Below are 19,209 nucleotides of genomic sequence, written 5' to 3'. Positions count from 1 at the left end.
GAATTAAAATTAAACTGAGATCAACAAACCCTAGATTAGCTCTAAAGTCTGCTTAATTTAATCCCACCCTTAAGGGGATCGCACACCGGCCGTGCAGCTCAGCGCCACGGCGTTCTAAAAAAATCAAATACATTGTTTTCTATGAGTATACGCACAACGGCGCCGCCAGGTGGCGCCTGTCCGCCCCGCCCAGCTGTGACTCAGGAAGTTGCTCAAATCGCTGTCGCGCCACAGAGTGCCACTCACATAGTTTAACATTAAATAACATCATATTTGTCCCAAATCATTAACGATTAACATTGGCTGCTAACATATATTTTGCATTTTGAAGTAGATGCTATCTGACGAAGCTCGCGCTATTTAATGTGCACTTCCGGTTTACAATACCTCCAAGTTGTCCTAGACGCGACTCGGTGCAGCGCGATGCTGAGCTGCGCAGCCGGTGTGCGATCCCCTTTACTGTTTTAAATGTATGTTATTTACTGGCAACAGTTTGTTCAAAGTTAAATGAACATTAAACATTAACAAGTCTTTGTCTTAATATACATTTAAATCTACAGTAAGTTACTGGCAAACAGCTGCACAACTACAGCTAATGTTTTAACCGTGTAAGAATAAATCAATGGTTTAAAATCTGTCAAAGGGTTTAACATGGCTCTATAACATGTCATGTAATAATGATTGTTCAAGAATATGTGTAACATATCATTTTACACAATCATTCCTACTGTAGATTTAGAAATGCTGTCCACCCACCATTCTCTCAGTGACCCCATTTTTTTCTTTCAAGAACAGTTAATCTGCAGGAGTAAAGCTGTGCTGCTTCTAGCAGCTAATTATGCTTAAATGCTTAAATCAACTACACTTCTTATGAACAATATATTTATGTTTTATTTTCACATGTTACTTTTGTGTCCACTCAAGTTGCTGCTTTTGAAATGACCCCAAATAAAAAACTTTAAGTTACATTTTAAATTAAATGTATTAAAATCAATCATCTGCTAAATATTTATTATATAGGTTACTTAGTATATTATAAATAATAAAAACAAGTAAAGACAGTAGACCCTTTTTATAGGTTGTAAAGGTTTAACATTTGTATATGGCATTCTAATAACTTACAGATTGTATTTTAAAAGTTAAAATCTGTGTTATGTTTATAAAGTACAGTATATAAAGAATACAGAAAAGTAGAAGCAAATAAACACTGTAAAAAAAATCAGTAGTTTTTTACGGTGAAAAACTGGCAGCTGTGGTTGCCAGAACAATTCTGTAAAAAATACAACTTAAAACCGTAAAAACAACAACACCACAGTTGTATGCATAACAGCGAACTTTTGTAAATTTTACAAATCTTACCTGTATACAGCATTTCTTTGATTTATTAACTGTTTAGAAACTCTTATTTTTTAATGGTAAAATGCAGATGTGATTGCCAGAAAACCGCCTTAAAAATACATGAACATGTAAACAACTTTTTGTATTTCATTAATTAAAATAATTTTATTCATACAAAAGTTTGCTGTAATGCATACAACTGTGGTGGTGTTATTTTTACGGTTTTAAGTTGTATTTTTTACAGAATTGTTCTGGCAACCACAGCTGCCAGTTTTTCACCGTAAAAACTACAGATTTTTTTTACAGTGAAGTTACATGAGTTCCAAGAGAGGGGGATTGAACCCAGGTCGCGGACAGGCAGCAAGCAGATAGTGAGGAGATGTTTGCTGTATGTAACAGAAAATGTTTTATGGTCTAAAACGCGTGAATTCGCTTAGAGCACGTTTAAATCAACCTAACAAATAAGGCGAGGCTAAAGTGGTTTCAAAAAAGGTAAATGAAGTTTATGCAATCCAACCAATTTGATCCAGATTTCCCTAGTCAAGATAATTGCGCGTGCATGCTATTCTTGAGCAGCCCTAGAGGTCGAACGTGGATCTAATCGATCAAAGTTAATGAGAAAGCGGCGGATTTATGATAAAAATGTATAAAGAATTTACTACTGACTGAAAATTAAAATACTACTGCAATAAACAAACCCATAAGATAGCTGGAAAGTCCTTATAGATTAAATCATATCATGCACCTATCATGATAGCCTAGTGGTCAGTGCTCTCAAGAGTGCATTCAGCTGATCAAACTGTAAAAAAATGCGATCTCTGTAGACAGCTCAGGGTCCACAAACTGCAATAAAACAAAGTGGCCAAACCTACCACCAGAAACGATAACAAAGTTTTCCAGCCAATAAACGACAAGAAAGATTTGGGGGTGGGGGTTGGGCACATTCATGAAAGCACGGAAGGGAGGGGGAGGAGTTAGCTACGCTCCGTTTGTTTGAAAACAGTTTAAACATCAACAAAAAGTAACGTCACACAGATTCGCTTAGAGCGCCTTTAAGTCGGGTTTGTAACTTGAATCCTCCCTTTTCCAAGCGAGTTTAATGAAATAGCCCTCAGATTCAGAACAAAAATCAAAACATACACATAGTTTTAAATTAATTATATTCGTTTTTGCTTTAGTTTTTATAAACTGGGTAAGAGCACCATCTAGTGGATAATAATGGAATTACAGAGTACCATAAAAACTTGCCAGGAAAGCATCATTGGCAGGGAAGGTTTTCTCTTAAAGGATTAGTCTATTTTCTTAAATAAAATAATCCAGATAATTTACTCACCCCATGTCATCCAAAATGTTGATGTCTTTCTTTGTTCAGTCGAGAAGAAATTGTGTTTTTTGAGGAGGGCATTCCGGGATTTTTCTCTTTTTAATAGACTTTATTGGACCCCAACACTTAACAGTTTTAATGCACTTTAAATTGCAGTTTCAACGCAGCTTTAAAGGTCTCTAAATGATTCCAAACAAGGCATAAGGATTTTATCTAGCGAAATGATTGTCATTTTTGACAAGAAAAATAAAAAATATGCATTTTTAAGCCACAACTTTTGTCTTCCTTCGGCCGTGTGACCTGCCATCTGATTTGTGTCTATTTGAGCATTTGAGGATGTGTGTGCATCTGCACAAACATAAAACAGCTCACTTTAACATTGTCTTGTGCTTAAATTGTTTAAAATGGTTTGAATGTTAACGTTTTCAAGGTTTAGAAACACATGCAAATGACAAACTTAGTCATTTATTTCTGAATTATGCATATTTGAACAATTTTTATAAAAGAGATTATTATAGAGTGATTTCTTCGGCTTTTCCACAAAAATAGTTTGTGTCTGTTTCTCTTCTGAGTGGGTCAGTGCCACCCAGGCTCTTATGTAGCCTCACCACTGATGCAAACGCATTGCATTACACCAAATACCCAAAGTAACTTTGTTTTTAGTAACGTCATAGCGGCTCTTTAAATTCAGTGTTATCCAGTCAGAATATTGTAATGAGATGAGTGGCATGTCTCAGACCTTTATTCTCATCTATATTTTATGGTGTTTATTTAGACATTCTCATGCTCTCTTTATCCATCATCTTTATCCCTCATTATATCATACAATATAATAGTTATGTAATAGTAATGTGACACAGGAGAACTGAGGTTGTACTCACAGTGGGTCTCATTAACTAAGTATGCATACGCATGTGTTGTGAATTAAGCAGAATAGTTTTTGTGAAAAGTTCAAGTGTGAATATAAATACATTTACGCAAAATTAGTGAATTATATAAATATGACAACATAGACTGACAGGCTGTGAGTCATGATAATGTGCATTGTGGCAACTTCAACTCGTAAGTTATGTTATGTGACCTTTATCTTAGAGTTTTGTCAATTCTGTAAATATAGCTTTTATTATTATGATCCAACTACATTCTTAAAAACTTCACTACATAATTTTTAAGGTATATTTCATGGTATTACTGTAAATACTCTTTCTATCCGTGTGTCTCAATTCGTTCCCTAGCTCCCGAGGTCGTGAATCAGTATATCATGTACACAGGTTCAGGCACTGGTAAGGACCCTAATCTCACTTCACATTGGGACAATGTTCACTTATTTTTCTGTCACGTGGCTGCTTAAGCGCGTTGTAATCACTCACAGCTGTTACTCTTCAACAACCGGCAAAACCAACATATCTCTGACTTAATTTTAAAAACAGTACATTGTAAAAAATGCTGTCATTATTTTCTTACATATCTGTTCATAAATTTGGAGGCATATAATTACATTTTACATGTAATAAATATATTTACAATTTTAAATAAATATTATTATTTTAAATATTGAGTAGATTGTGGTCCCTTACTGTGTAGCAATGTGTGTTTATATTTACAACTAAAACTAACGTTTGTCTTTATAAAAGTTCTGTAACATTTCATAAAGTTTATTGAGTTGGATCACGTGATGTTCGGTTGGCGAGCTTCAGAAAAGGTCACGTGATTTCCGGTTAGGGAACATAGGGACCATCGATGCTCACTGGTTTTTGCATTGCATTGTGGGAATTTTTAGGGAACGAACGTTCCAGTGCACTGAACAGATTTTGCGATTGAGACAGCACTTAAAATGGCTGACTCCCTGATCAGTGCCCTGACTACTGAACAAGGGAGCTGATTGAGACACACGGTATGTAACACTTCTGTTCTTATATAAGTTTATCTTCATTATAAGGGCCTTTTAAATGTTATCTGCAAAGGCATGTCTGGTTTAATGTGACACCAACACAGAAGCCGTTTCTCAATACCAAGTACGCCAAACTCGGACTTGTGTCCTTCGTAGTTCGAACTTGCAAGTTCAGACTCGGAAGAACGAACTCCTGACGCGAAATGCATTCTGGGAAACTTCGTTGTCATAAGTCCACACAAGTCTCCTCTGATGCATCTACGTTAAAATGGCGGATCAAGAACACATCCAGGGATTTTATGTGAACTTGGGCTTGATGCGAACTTTGAATTGGAACAGTACTTGGGCCGCGACTGATGACGTTTCACAAGTCCACAAGAACACAAGTACAGACAAGAACGCATATTGAGAAACGGCTAGAGTCATTGACTGACAGTCACTGTTGAGTCTCTTACATTATGATGAACAACATTATATGAAGATGATTCTCATCAACTTTTATAATAATTTACATCATACAAACACACACAAGTTGAATCTTATTGGTTTAAGGATTTTCTTACTTTAATATCTTCAGTTTACAGTTTGTATTCTTCAGTCCATCAGAGAGAAGCTTCACTCCTGAATCATGCAGTTCATTGCGACTCAGCTTCAGTTCTGTCAGACTTGAGGAGTTTGAGATGAGAACTGAACTCAATGATGAACAACTTTTCTCTGTCAGATTACACCAACTCAGACTGAGAGAGAAATAACAAGATAACGGTGTGTTAAACTACAACTTTTACTATCACTCACAGTCAGATATAAAGAAAACAAGTGTAAATGAATGAAGAATGAGAATATAATCATATAAGGGAGAGCGGTGACAGTTGCAACATGATTTATTTCTCCAATCAGAAATGAGCTATAAATTGATGAAACTCAACATGAATATTTAGGTCTTTCTTGTATCCTGAAAGAATAAGCCATATTTGACCATAGACTTGGTCGGTATTACTGGGAAATCTATCTTTACTTTTTGTAATGAATCTGACTGATTTTTGATTTGTGCAATTGTTGCTGTATGTCGTTCTGCACCTCTAATAAGTTGGAAAAAAACAATTTAAAATTTGATATAATGCTGAATAAACAGACGAAGCTGCCCAGACCCGGATTAACACACTTCAGATGCTGATCATTCTCTTCAGTCAGAATTAAGAAAATAGCAGGTATCTTCCATAAACAATGCAAACCAGTGGGGAGGCCAGACATTTTAAACTGAGTGGACCTCTATGAAATAGGGTGGACCTCAATGCCTAATCTCAAATTACATAATTTTACAATAATGTTGTTAAACGGATTAAGTCTTTTTTTTAGTTATGGATCGAAAAATTTTCAGATCAGCAAAAGAGGGAAATAAGAAAAGTTACAAATAAAGTATAGTATTTACAGAAATTTAATCAAATTAATAATAACACGGTCTTCTTCATTCTACAAAGTAAATATAATTCATTTTTTTAAAGCTACAGAAGTGATTTTTCTTTTGTTTTCTGTTGTTTGATTAACACAAAGACTCAAACATAAGCAGGTTTCTTAAGGGTACTGTCACTTTAAGACCGAATAAGCAGGGATCCATATACTGATACATCTCATTTCTTTCTGAACTTTTTACATTCACTTTAAGACATAACTGACTGTTTTTAAGAGATTACGTGCCAAGACTGTGGTATTTAGAGATAATTTTGCATGTATGTGTCCTGTCAAGCGCAGAGATTTTGTGTTTGCGTGCTTTTTGAAACGCGTGTCTCTGTGCTCTCGTTTATGTGTGTGTCTATTTGAGTATGTGTGTGCATCTGCACAAACAGAAAACAGCTCACTTTAACATCGTCTTGGGCTCAAATTGTTTAAAATGGCTTGAATGTTAACATTTGCAAGGTGTAGAAACACATGCAAATGACAAACTTAGTAATTTTTTTTGAATTATGCATATTTGAGCGATTATTATTATTAAAGCAACATCTAGTTTTTCAACCTTCATAATATATTTCCAAGACCCTTGTGATGGTACATTGACTTACAATAGGTTGAATGACACGTATGCCATAGCCTGACGGGGTCTATATCGCTTTTACTGGCACTACGGAACTTCGGGGTGCGGGTAGTAAACTGAGCACAAAAAGAACTACAAAATCTGACTGCTTTACGGCATGCCTCACTTCCGCCCCTCAACCCCCATTTTGTCAAGTTTGGATGTGAGAGCCTAACTAGTGTTTGTTTGTGCTGTCATGCAGGTGTATCTTGTTATCATGGCTGCTGAAGCAGCAACGAAACCCAAGAGGGCAAAGGTTTTGTCTGAGGAGTCTAGGAAGAGAGTGACAAAATTAAAGGCGAGGATACGAGGATAAACATTGGTACAGCGTTTGCTCGCTGACATGAGCTAAAGGAGGCGGAGGGCTGCCCAACCAATGCTGACTCAGCCGTCATGCTGTTAGACTAGTAAGTATTGAAGTAATTTGTTGTCTGCCTGACTATGTTACGGAAAGCTATCTGGTCCTCCATTTCTCTTCATGAATCATGTAATGCTAGTAGATGAGCAAATTATTATTATTATTAGCTTTTTTATTATTATTATTTTTGCAAGTAAATAATACATTATTAGACGGACTTATTAATCTTTTAGGCTAACTAGCCTGATGACTGCAGGCTGATAATCATGTTTGTTTATTTATTTTTCTGGTGAAAGTGTCTTGCCTCAGGCTATAAAGCAAATCGATTTTTCAACTTTGCAGATTCATCTATGGTAGCTTTGTTATTATAATATTGACGATATATGGCTATTACCTACCACACAAACATTGATTTACATCACAAAAATTGAATTGGCATATTCATTCTGTTAAACAGTAGACAATAGGCTACTATAATAACGCTGGCTTGTAAACGTGAGCTACCTGATCTTTTGGCGTTTGAAAAAAAAATAAAACCCATGGAAATTATATTGTATATAGTGTGTATATATTGTATAATAATGTCATATAATTGAATATATAATATGCTGAAATATATGCTTGTTGGTTTCGCACGTGTATCCCCTGGTGTAACCATGACAGATTTTACGACAGTAGTAGAAGACAATACTGTTTCCCAACTGTAGGGGGACCCCGCGAGCTAGACTTACATGGTGTTGCTTTAAAGAGATTGTGGGCTGAATCCGAAACCGCATACTGCAGTAGGCGAACGAATAGTATGTCCGAAACCTCAGTATGCGTAAAAGGGTAGGCGAGAATTTGCAGGATTTTGGACTATTTCTCGCGAGATTCAGAGGCACGTGTACTTAAGTATCGTCCGAAACCGCATACTCACTGAAAATGTAGTAGGGGAAACAGCACGTGAACAGAGTAGTACGTCCGAATCCTCAGTATTCATTAAATCAGTAGTAGAGAAATCCCCGGATACCCTACTGAGTCCGCCCAGATTTGGAAGCGTGCATCGGATGGACACTTCTATCCCAACTTTCCCATGATGGCCCAAGAAAGCAAAGCAATCAACCGGAGACCAGCCAATCGGATGATACGTTACACAGGACTGTTCCTCCCTGACTTCACGCACAGTGAACATTAAGGTATATTTCATGGTATTATTGTAAATTCTCTTTGTATGTAACACTTCTGTTCTTATATAAGTTTCTCTTCTTTATAAGTGCCTTTATAAATATTATCTGCAAAGGCATGTCTGGTTTAATGTGACACCAACAGAGAGTCATTGAATGACAGTCACTGCTGAGTCTCTTACATTATGATGAACAACATTATATGAAGATAATTCTCATCAACTTTTATAAGAATTTACATCATACAAACACACACAAGTTTAATCTTATTGGATTAAGGATTTGCTTACTGTAATATCTTCAGTTTACAGTTTGTATTCTTCAGTTCATCAGAGAGAAGCTTCACTCCTGAATCATACAGTTTATTGTAACTCAGGTTCAGTTCTGTCAGACTTGAGGAGTTTGAGATGAGAACTGAACTCAATGATGAACAACTTTTCTCTGTCAGATTACAGCGACTAAGACTGAGAGAGAAATAACAAGATAACAGTGTGTTAAACTACAATTTTTACTATCACTCACGGTCAGATATAAAGAAAACAAGTGTACATGAATGAAGAATGAGAATATAATCATATAAGGGAGAGCGGTGACAGTTGCAACATGATTTATTTCTCTAATCAGAAATGAGCTATAAATTGATGAAACTCAACATGAATATTTAGGTCTTTCTTGTATCCTGAAAGAATAAAGCCATATGTGACCATAGACTTGGTCGGTATTACTGGGAACTTTATCTTTACTTTTTTGTAATGAATCTCACTGATTTTTGATTTGTGCAATTTTTGCTGTGTGTCGTTCTGCACCTCTAATAAGTTGAAAAAAAAACAATTTAAAATTTGATATAATGCTGAATAAACAGACGGAGCTGCCCAGACCCAGATTAAAGGGGTCATATCGTGAAAATGTTAGCATTGCCACTTTGTAGGTTTGAGCAAAAATGTGTAGTTTTGGGTGTGTCTTTTAAAATGCAAATGAGCTGATGAAGTGCAAACACTGATCACAATGATGGTGGTTTGATGCAATTCACACTCAATTGTGCTGTCAATTATTTTTTCTCTCTTTCTTTCTCTCTGCACAAATGGCAGTGCAGTGGTTGGATAGTGCACATTAAGGGGGTGGAATTATTCTAATAAGATATCCTTATGACATCATAAGGAAAGCCAAATTTCAATGACCTGTTTTTGCTCACACCTACAAAGTGGCAATGCTAACATTTTCACGATTTGACCCCTTTAACACACTTCAGATGCTGATCATTCTCTCCAGTCAGAATTAAGAAAATAGCAGTTATCTTCCATAAACCACACAAACCAGTGGCGAGGCCAGAAATGTTAAACTGAGTGGAATTCTGTGAAATACGGTGGACCTCAATGCCTAATCTCAAATTACATAATTTTACAATAGTGATTAAACGGATTAAGTTACAAATAAAGTATAGTATTTACAAAAATTTTATCAAATTAATAATAACACGGTCTTCTTCATTCTACAAAGTAAATATAATTCATAGTTTTAAAGCTACAGAAGTGATTTTCCTTTTGTCTTCTGTTGTTTGATTAACACACAGACACAAACATAAGCAGGTTTCTTAAGGGTATTGTCACTTTAAGACCAAATAAGCAGGGATCCTGATACATCTGATTTCTTTCTGAACTGTTTGCAATGACTTTAAGACATAACTGACTGTTTTTAAGAGATTACTTGCCAAGACTAGTCTTTAGAGATAATTTTGTGTCTATGTGTCCTGTCAAGCGCAAAGAGATTGTCATGGCACCTTTGTTTACCTTTGGTGTTGGTTCCTCACGTGTGCACTCGCTCCTCCCACTCGTTTCTCTGATTGTTTCACAGACGTGTCCTATTCCTTTAGGTCTTTTTATAGCCTTCTGTTTTGTCCTTTGTCACGCGCTCATTGTTTCCCGGTTGGTTACTGTCTCGCTCCCTGTCCAGGTAGATCCTGCCCGCTGTTATTTGTCTCACCATCTCTGCTCTCGCCCCAGGTTCAATCGCCGACATCCGGACTCTTGTCTCTGTCCAGGATTCTCGATCCTGTGTGTTTGGTCAGTGGATTACCGTCAGTGTGTCTAGTTTCCTGAGTTCTAGTGCAGTTGGTTGCTTCGTCTTCAAGCGTATACCAGCTGTCTTCGGCTTCCTATTGTGTGACGTCATCGGAAGTGGGTGGATCTCCTCGTCACTATTGGACTTCTTCGGCGGTGCAGTGTGTGAGACTTTTTCCCCTGTGGATTGTGGACTCGTGTGGATCTATATTTACCCTGTGTGTGTGAGATTTTTCCCTGTGGATTGTGGACTCGTGTGGATCTATATTTACCCTGTCAATCTGATGTTTGTCGGGTGCTTCGTCTTCAAGCGTATCCCTTCAGACTCAGTGTGTTTCCTAAATAAACTTTTCTATATCTCACATTTGAGACTCTGACTCCTGAACTTTCTTGACAAATGAGCGCGTCAGAAATGGAGTCTGCGAGCGCGGAGGTTTTGGATCCTGTACAGACCGCACTTAACCAGCAGGGGGGAGTCATCGATCGACATTCCTCTCTCCTGAATGCAGCCTCTAGAGATTTCCGCCTTCTCTCCGATCGGCTTATGGAGCTAACCAACCGTTTAGATCAGATCAGCCCACCGGTTGGAGAATCTTATCTACCTCTCCACGCTGTTACACCATCCAGCACAATTCGGGAGCCACATGCGGCCACACCGCCTACTTACGACGGCGACCCTAACACCTGCCGGGCCTTCCTTCAGCAGTGCTCCCTGGTCTTCGCTCTCCAGCCCCGGAGGTTTGCAGCGTCTGTTTCCAGAGTGGCGTTTGTTCTCACGCTGCTCACGGGGAGGGTGAGAGACTGGGGAATGGCTGTTTGGGAGGTCCAGGCCCCGTGCACGGCTTCGTTCGAGGCCCTCAAGGACGAAATGCTGAGACTTTTCGATCGATCTCTACAAGGTGACATGGCAGCAGCTGAATTAGTGCGATTTTTACAACGAGATTCTTCCGTCACAGACTACGCTATCACTTTTAAAACCTTGGCTGTCACGTGTGACTGGAACGATGCTGCTCTCCGAGCTCAGTTCCTTGAGGGTCTCAACCTGCACATCCAGGATGAAGTCGCTGCACGGGACCCACCCACGTCATTGGAAGCTGCGATTGACATGGCATTATGCATAGAGACTCGTCAGCGTCAACGAGACCTTCGCCAGTCATTTCGTCCCTTTACTGTGGCATCTGAGTCTTCGGTTTCACCTGTTACACCTGTTTCACCGTCTGAACCCGAGGAACCTATGCAATTGGGTAGGCTCCGCCTTACCGGCAGTGAACGACAACGTCGCTTGAATAATGGATTGTGCCTCTACTGCGGTAAGGCGGGGCATTTAGTCACTGCGTGTCCAGTAAAAGGGGGTGCCCGCCGATAAATCCGGGAGTATCGGTTGCCGTTTCATCCTTTGATTCTCCCGTAAACCGCACCTTATTGCCTGTAATTTTGAAATATAACCACTCTGATTTTAATTCACAGGCATTGCTGGATTCTGGTGCGGAGGCAAGTTTCTTGGATGCCAGGTTGGCTGAATCTTGGGGTATTCCTGCTATCCCTTTATCCTCTTCTCTCTCTGCCTGGACTTTAAAGGGTCAGCATATGGCAGTAATCACCCATAGCACTCCCCCTGTAGGTCTGTATGTTTCTGGCAATCATCGTGAGGACATTGAATTCTATCTGTTACAGTCATGTCTTTCACCCATTATTTTGGGGCATGACTGGTTAACTAAACATAACCCTCACGTTGATTGGCAATATTGTCTTGTCTTGGAAGTCTTTGTGTCATGTTTCGTGTCATGTTTCGTGTCTTGGTCTTGGTCCTGCTCCTTCTGCTTGTTCTACTTTTCAGATTCCTGCTGCCGATCTCTCGGGGGTCCCAGCGGAGTATTCAGATCTGCACCAGGTGTTCAGTGAGGCTCGGGCCACCTCTTTACCTCCTCACCGGTCATACGATTGTTCTATCGATCTTCTCCCAGGTACTTTTCCGCCTAAGGGTCATGTTTTTTCCCTTTCTAAACCTGAAAGAGAGGCTATGGATAAGTACATTATTGAAGCGCTTAATGCCGGTCTCATTCGCCGCTCCTCGTCTCCAGCCGGTGCTGGATTTTTCTTTGTTAAAAAGAAAGACGGTTCTCTTCGTCCGTGCATTGATTATAGAGGGCTTAATGACATTACTGTTAAGAACAAATACCCCTTGCCTTTAATGTCATCAGCTTTCGAATTACTTCAGGGAGCACGCGTGTTTACCAAATTAGATTTGCGTAACGCTTATCATTTGGTACGTATTAAGGAGGGCGATGAGTGGAAGACAGCTTTTAATACACCATCAGGACACTGGGAATACTGCGTTTTACCATTTGGTCTTTGTAACGCACTGGCTATTTTCCAAACTATGGTAAATGAAGTGCTGGGAGACATGATTAATAATTTTGTCTTTGTGTATCTTGATGACATTCTCATTTTTTCTCCCTCCATGCAGATACACACTCACTCAGCATGTTTGCCAAGTTTTACAACGGATTTTAGAGAACCAACTTTTTGTTAAGGCGGAGAAGTGCGAGTTCCACAGGGTGTCAGTTTCGTTTCTGGGTTTCGTTATTGCTGAGGGAGAGATTCGCCCCGATCCCGCTAAAGTTAAAGCGGTCGCCGAATGGCCAGTGCCTGACACTCGTAAAGAGCTTCAACGTTTTCTGGGGTTTGCCAAATTTAACCGGCGTTTCATCAGAAACTTTGGTCAGATCGCTAAACCTCTTACTGCTCTCACTTCCTCTAAAGTGTGTTTCCGCTGGAATAAGGAGGCTCAGGAGTCCTTTGATGAATTAAAGTCCTGTTTCATTTCTGCTTCTGTCCTCTCTATTCTTGACCCGGCTTAACAATTTATAGTGGAGGTAGATGCTTCTGATGTTGGGGTAGGCGCCGTTTTATCACAGCGGTCGTCCATTGACGGGAAAGTACATCCGTGTGCCTTTTTCTCTCACCGGTTAAACCCAGCGGAACGAAATTATGACATAGGTAATAGGGAGCTGCTGGCGGTTAGACTCGCGTTGGGTGAGTGGCGTCACTGGTTGGAGGGAACCTCGGAGCCCTTTCTGGTCTGGACGGATCATAAAAACTTAGAATATATCCGTTCGGCCAGAAGGTTAACATCTAGGCAGGCTCGTTGGGCACTTTTCTTTGACCGTTTTAATTTCACCCTCTCGTACCGGCCTTAGGCTTGCCGCGATAGTCAGTGAAACGGTGATAACCGGTGCTTCAGCATCTCACCGGTTAGATCACTTGCCCACCGCGACACCGTCTTTCACCGTCGTTTTGATATTTTCGTGTAATTTAATCATTTAATTTCGTTAGAGAGAGCAAACTGAATGTGTCTGGTGCCTGAATTAAGCGGAGCTGAACGCGCTTCACGTCACAAAGCAGCAGGTGTCAGATTTCATTTATTCCTGTCAGAGTTTGCGAGGCAAGCTGACCAGACGAAGGCAGAAGCCGCGTGCTTACTCGTTTTTTTATAATATACATATATGATGTTTAATATAACCGAGATCGTTTTGTTGTTGTGTTTATCATCAAGAAAAATAATAAACCCATCATTCAAGCAGCGCTTTATGGAGAAGTAGCCGGTTGCTCTGCTTGGGACTGGCTGGTTCTTTGAGAATTACCTGCGCACATTGACTCAAGCACTTAATTAAATCAGCTGTTGGACTCGCATTGCACGCAAATTCATACGCAATTTAACGTAGCGTACGCAAGCACTGCATTTTAACAGTTGCGTAATTCAAAAGTGAAAGTAAATGTGCACGTCTGCATGCGCATTTATAAGCCCCTCCCACACGGTGACACCGGTATCACCGTGTTTGTGACGCGCTGATTAACCGGTGGGAAAATTACGTCACCGCGGCAACCCTAACCGGCCTGGCTCTAAAAATACTAAACCTGATGCTCTCTCCCGTCTCTTCGGTCATTCCGAGTCTGAGTGGACCGAAACCATTCTTCCTAAGGGCAGGGTGGTCGGTGCCCTCGTTTGGGGGATCGAGCAGCGGGTGAGAGAGGCCGGACGAGAGGAGGAAAGGCCGGATGGGTGTCCAGCGGGGTGTCTGTGGGTTCCTGAGTATTTACGTTCCGATGTCATCCGGTGGGGCCATGAATCCAGATTTGTCGGCCGTCCAGGTATTCGGAGAACGATGGCTGCCGTCCGCCAACGTTTTTGGTGGCCTTCTATGGCTACAGACATCAGACAGTTTGTATTAGCCTGTTCTACGTGTGCTCGTAGCAAAGCATCTAATCAGCCTTCCGCTGGTCTGCTCAATTCTTTGCCCATCCCTTCCCGCCCCTGGTCACATATAGCCCTTGATTTTGTCACCGGCTTACCGGCATCTGATGGTAACACTGTCGTTTTGACTGTGGTGGATCGTTTCTCCAAAGCGGTTCATTTTATTCCCTTACCTAAACTTCCTTCTGCCAAGGAGATGGCTCAGGTTCTGATCAACCACGTTTTTCGTTTACATGGTCTTCCGACTGATGTGGTTTCAGATAGGGGTCCTCAGTTTATTTCCCGGTTCTGGCAGGAGTTTTGTAGACAGATTGGCGCCACTGCCAGCTTGTCTTCTGGTTATCATCCACAGACCAATGGGCAATGTGAACGGGCTAATCAGGATCTCGGTCAAACGCTTCGCTGTCTGTCGTCACAATATCTGAATTCTTGGTGCCAACAGCTCCTGTGGGTTGAGTACTCACATAATTCTCTTCCTGTCGCTTCTACTAATATGTCCCCGTTTGAACTATCCATCGGTTATCAACCCCCCCTTTTCCCATCACAGGAACCCGATGCAGCGGTTCCGTCTGCATTAGCTTTTGTCCGCAGGTGCAAACGCACTTGGAAAAGAGCTAAAAACCTTTTATTACAATCCTCCAGATGGACCAAAGCTGCAGCTGACCGCCACCGACGACCTCCACCTCGTTTTGTGTGTGGACAAAAGGTATGGCTTTCTACCAAAGATTTGCCTCTCCGTGAGCCTTCTCGAAAGCTGGCTCCGCGTTTCATTGGGCCATACAGTATTGTAAAGGTCATTAGTCCGGTAGCAGTGAAGCTCAAGTTACCACTTACTCTTGGTCGGGTTCACCCTGTTTTTCATGTATCCAAGGTTAAACCTGTGATTTTTGCCAGTAATTTTCACCCTGTCTCTGCCCCCAACCCTCCCGCCCCTCGTCTAGTGGATGGTGCTCCTGCCTATACGGTTAGGAGAGTACTAGATGTTCGTCGCAGGGGCAGAGGTTTTCAGTATTTAGTGGACTGGGAGGGCTACAGTTCCGGAGGAGAGGTGTTGGGTTCCGGCTCGGGATGTGCTGGATCCTGGTCTGGTCGAGGATTTCCGTCGGCGACGAGGACTACAGAATCACTACAGAAGTGATTTTCCTTTTGTTTTCTTTTGTTTGATTAACACAAAGACACAAACATAAGCAGGTTTCTTAAGGGTATTGTCACTTTAAGACCAAATAAGCAGGGATCCATGTACTGATACATCTGATTTCTTTCTGAACTGTTTGCAATGACTTTAAGACATAACTGATTGTTTTTAAGAGATTACTTGCCAAGACTGTGGTATTTAGAGATAATTTTGTGTCTATGTGTCCTGTCAAGCGCAGAGAGATTGTCATGGCACCTGGGTGATCGGCAGTGTATGTGTGTCTGTTTGTTTACCTTTGGTGTTGGTTCCTCACGTGTGCACTCGCTCCTCCCACTCGTTTTTCTGATTGTTTCCCGGTTTCCGTTTTGTCCTTTGTCACGTGCTCATTGTTTCCCGGTTGGTTACTGTCTTGCTCCCTGTCCAGGTAGATCCTGCCCGCTGTTATTTGTCTCACCATCTCTGCTCTCGCCCCAGGTTCAATCGCCGACATCCGGACTCTTGTCTCTGTCCAGGATTCTTGATCCTGTGTGTTTGGTCAGTGGATTACCGTCAGTGTGTCTAGTTTCCTGAGCTCTAGTGCAGTTGGTTGCTTCGTCTTCAAGCGTATACCAGCTGTCTTCGGCTTCCTATTGTGTGACGTCATTGGAAGTGGGTGGATCTCCTCGTCACTATTGGACTTCTTCGGCGGTGCAGTGTGTGAGACTTTTTCCCCTGTGGATTGTGGACTCGTGTGGATCTATATTTACCCTGTTAAGCTGATGTTTGTCGGGTGCTTCGTCTTCAAGCGTATCCCTTCAGACTCAGTGTGTTTCCTAAATAAACTTTTCTATATCTCGCATTTGAGACTCCGACTCCTTAACTTTCTTGACAGAGATTTTGGGCCCTATTTTAACGATCTAAGCGCATTGTCTAAAGCGCACTGTCTAAATGGGCATGTCCAATGCCACTTTTGCTAATTTGACAACGGGAAAAACTGTTTGTGCGCCGAGCGCATGGTCGAAAAGGGTTATACATATTCTCCTAATGAGTAATGGGTGTGTTTTGGGCGTAATGTCCAATAAACCAATAAGAGCCTCAGCTCTCATTCCCTTTAAAAGCCAGTTGTGCTGGCGCTATGTTAAATCCCTATTTAGATGACGGACTGGTAAACTGAAAAACTATAAGCGACGGAAGAAGACCACCAGTTTAATAATAATGTTAATGTAAGGAAGGCTCAGAAACAACGTGATCCATTTTGCGGATGTTTATTAAAACAAACCAATCTGTTAAACAAATCCAAGACGTGAGGCAGAAGAGTAAAAAGTTACAGGCAGGCAGGTCAAACACAGTAAGCAGTCCAATCCAGGCAAACAATATCAGAGGATAATCCAAAGGATAAACAGGCAGATGGTCATAAACAGGCAGTCAGAATAATACTCAGAATAACACTCAGAATAATATTCAGAATAATACACAGAATAACGCTCGGCATGCAGAGGTAAGCTGGCGATACTTCGCGCTAGACCTAGGCTAGTAAGGCAATACAGAAAATGATCAGAGAAGCACAGGGTGACGCCATCTCAGTTTTCCGGAGAGGTGGCGCGGCGGTATGGACGTTACAGTTAAAAAATTGTGTTGTTTTTATTTTCATTGAAATTTAATTTTTTTTGGATTAAAACCTTTAAAAGTCGCTTTCTTTCAGTCATAGAAGTAAAAATAGCAGGCTTTTAATTGTTGTAAATGTATTGATATCCTATATAATCATTGTAATCTCATAAAATAATTTGCAAATATGCAAGAAAAGGTTTGTACTCTAAAAATACAAACAAGAGAAAAAATTTACAAACGTGCGGAGAGCCGAAGCATTTCAGCATTTAGACAGCACCATGGGATTTTTAAAAAGGATTACTTAAAAACGTAATAAATCCGTAGGGAAGCATTTAAAAAACATTTAAAAATAGATGCATTTGTTTAAAGCAAAACATTTATTTAGCCTACTTACAAGGCTACGGGTGAAGCAGCTCTTTGCGCCTTCTAACTTCTCATAATCGATCCTCATTTATATCCAAGAGACTCAATAATAATATTTTACATTTCAATCCTTTAATCTTTTATATTTAAAAGCGTTTTTGTGCTGCTGCGCATTATGTATGTGATAAGCAAACCCAAGTTGTCATCCCGTTTAAAGGCGCATATTACTAACGCGCTCTTTAAATAACAAAAAACATATTGCGCCATTGACTTTAGACCAGGTTTTGTTGGTCAATGGCGTAGTCTATTTTAGTTGCATCAAAATAGCAACGCGCCACCAATACACCTGAACACACCTTGTTTTTAGACCAGAGCGCCAATGGGTGCAAAACTGGGCGCAAATGCATTTGCTATTTAAACAATGTGGCGCTAAACGTAAAAAAATTATCATTGCACCGGTTTGAAACTAGCAAAAGACACTTGCGTCGCGCATTGTGCCGGGTGTTTGATAGAGTGTGGTTGCGTGCTTTTTGAAATGCGCGTCTCCGTGCTTGTGCTTATGTGTGTGTCTATTTGAGTATGTGTGCGCATCTGCACAAACAGAAAACAGCTCACTTTAACATCGTCTTGTGCTCAAATTGTTTAAAATGACTTGAATGTTAACATTTGCAAGGTTTAGAAACACATGCAAATGACAAACTTAGTAATTTATTTCTAAATTATGCATATTTGAGTGATTATAATAAAGAGATTATTATAATTTATGTGTGATTTCTCCATCTTTTCCACAAAAATAGTTTGTGTCTCTTTCTCTTCTGAGTGGGTCAGTGCCACCCAGGCCCTTATGTAGCCTCACCACTGATGCAAATGCATTGCATTACACCAAATACCCAAAGTAACTTTGTTTTTAGCAACGTCATAGCGGCTCTTTAAACTCAGTGTTATCCAGTCAGAATATTGTAATGAGATGAGTGGCATGTCTCAGACCTTTATTCTCATCTATATTTTATGGTGTTTATATAGACGTTCTCATGCTCTCTTTATCCCTCATCTATATCCCTCATTATATCATACAATATAATAGTTATGTAATAGTAATGTGACACAGGAGAACTGAGGGTATCACTCACAGTGGGTATCATTAACTAAGTATGCATACGCACGTGTTGTGAATTAAGCAGAATAGTTTTTGTGAAAAGTTCAAGTGTGAATATACATTTAAAAAAACGTACGCAATTATGTGACTGAATTAGTGAATTATATAAATATGACAACATAGACTTACAGGCTTTGAGTCATGATAATGTGCATCGTGGCAACTTCAACTTGTAAGTTATGTTATGTGACCTTTAACTTAGAGTTTGTCAATTCTGTTAATATAGCTTTTATTATGATCCAACTACATTCTTAAAGACTTCACTACATCATTTTTTCAGTATGTAACATTTAAGCAATATCGTTCGAGTAGGAGTGCCAGAGGCAATCACAGCCGTGATGATATAGAGCAATATCACACGACTCTGAGAGAGATATTGCTTTTATACAACAGTTCAACCGCACACGTTTGAAAAAAGAAAACTAGAAAACAACAGAGTTACTTTAAAAGCCTCTATGTTTGGGAACTTCTTTCTTTCGCCACTGATTTGAAGCTCAGAATGACAGGTAAACCT

The 19,209-nt window shown here is 40.2% G+C and overlaps 1 protein-coding gene across 14 annotated transcripts in view; it reads right to left on the bottom strand.

The window, feature by feature from the left end:
• The window catches only part of LOC129445802 (NLR family CARD domain-containing protein 3), a 114,234-nt gene that overhangs the window by 22,800 nt on the left and 72,225 nt on the right, over window positions 1-19,209 (bottom strand). For 10 of the 14 annotated variants that reach the window (XM_073873905.1, XM_073873908.1, XM_073873907.1 and 7 more), the window contains 2 exons: window positions 8,433-8,606; window positions 5,117-5,290 (listed from right to left, as the gene is read on the bottom strand). The exons of 2 other annotated variants lie outside the window; for them this stretch is intronic. In XM_073873905.1, the coding sequence (XP_073730006.1) occupies window positions 5,117-5,290; window positions 8,433-8,606 (348 nt within the window). The remainder of the gene's footprint in view (window positions 1-5,116; window positions 5,291-8,432; window positions 8,607-19,209) is intronic. 2 more of the 14 variants (XM_073873906.1, XM_073873915.1) reach the window with 1 other exon arrangement.

This window comes from Misgurnus anguillicaudatus, chromosome 12 (genome assembly GCF_027580225.2).
Source record: "Misgurnus anguillicaudatus chromosome 12, ASM2758022v2, whole genome shotgun sequence".
NCBI classification, from domain to species: domain Eukaryota; kingdom Metazoa; phylum Chordata; class Actinopteri; order Cypriniformes; family Cobitidae; genus Misgurnus; species Misgurnus anguillicaudatus.
The sequence above is the reverse complement of the archived record's forward strand: the minus strand, read 5'-3'. Positions and strand labels throughout refer to the sequence as shown.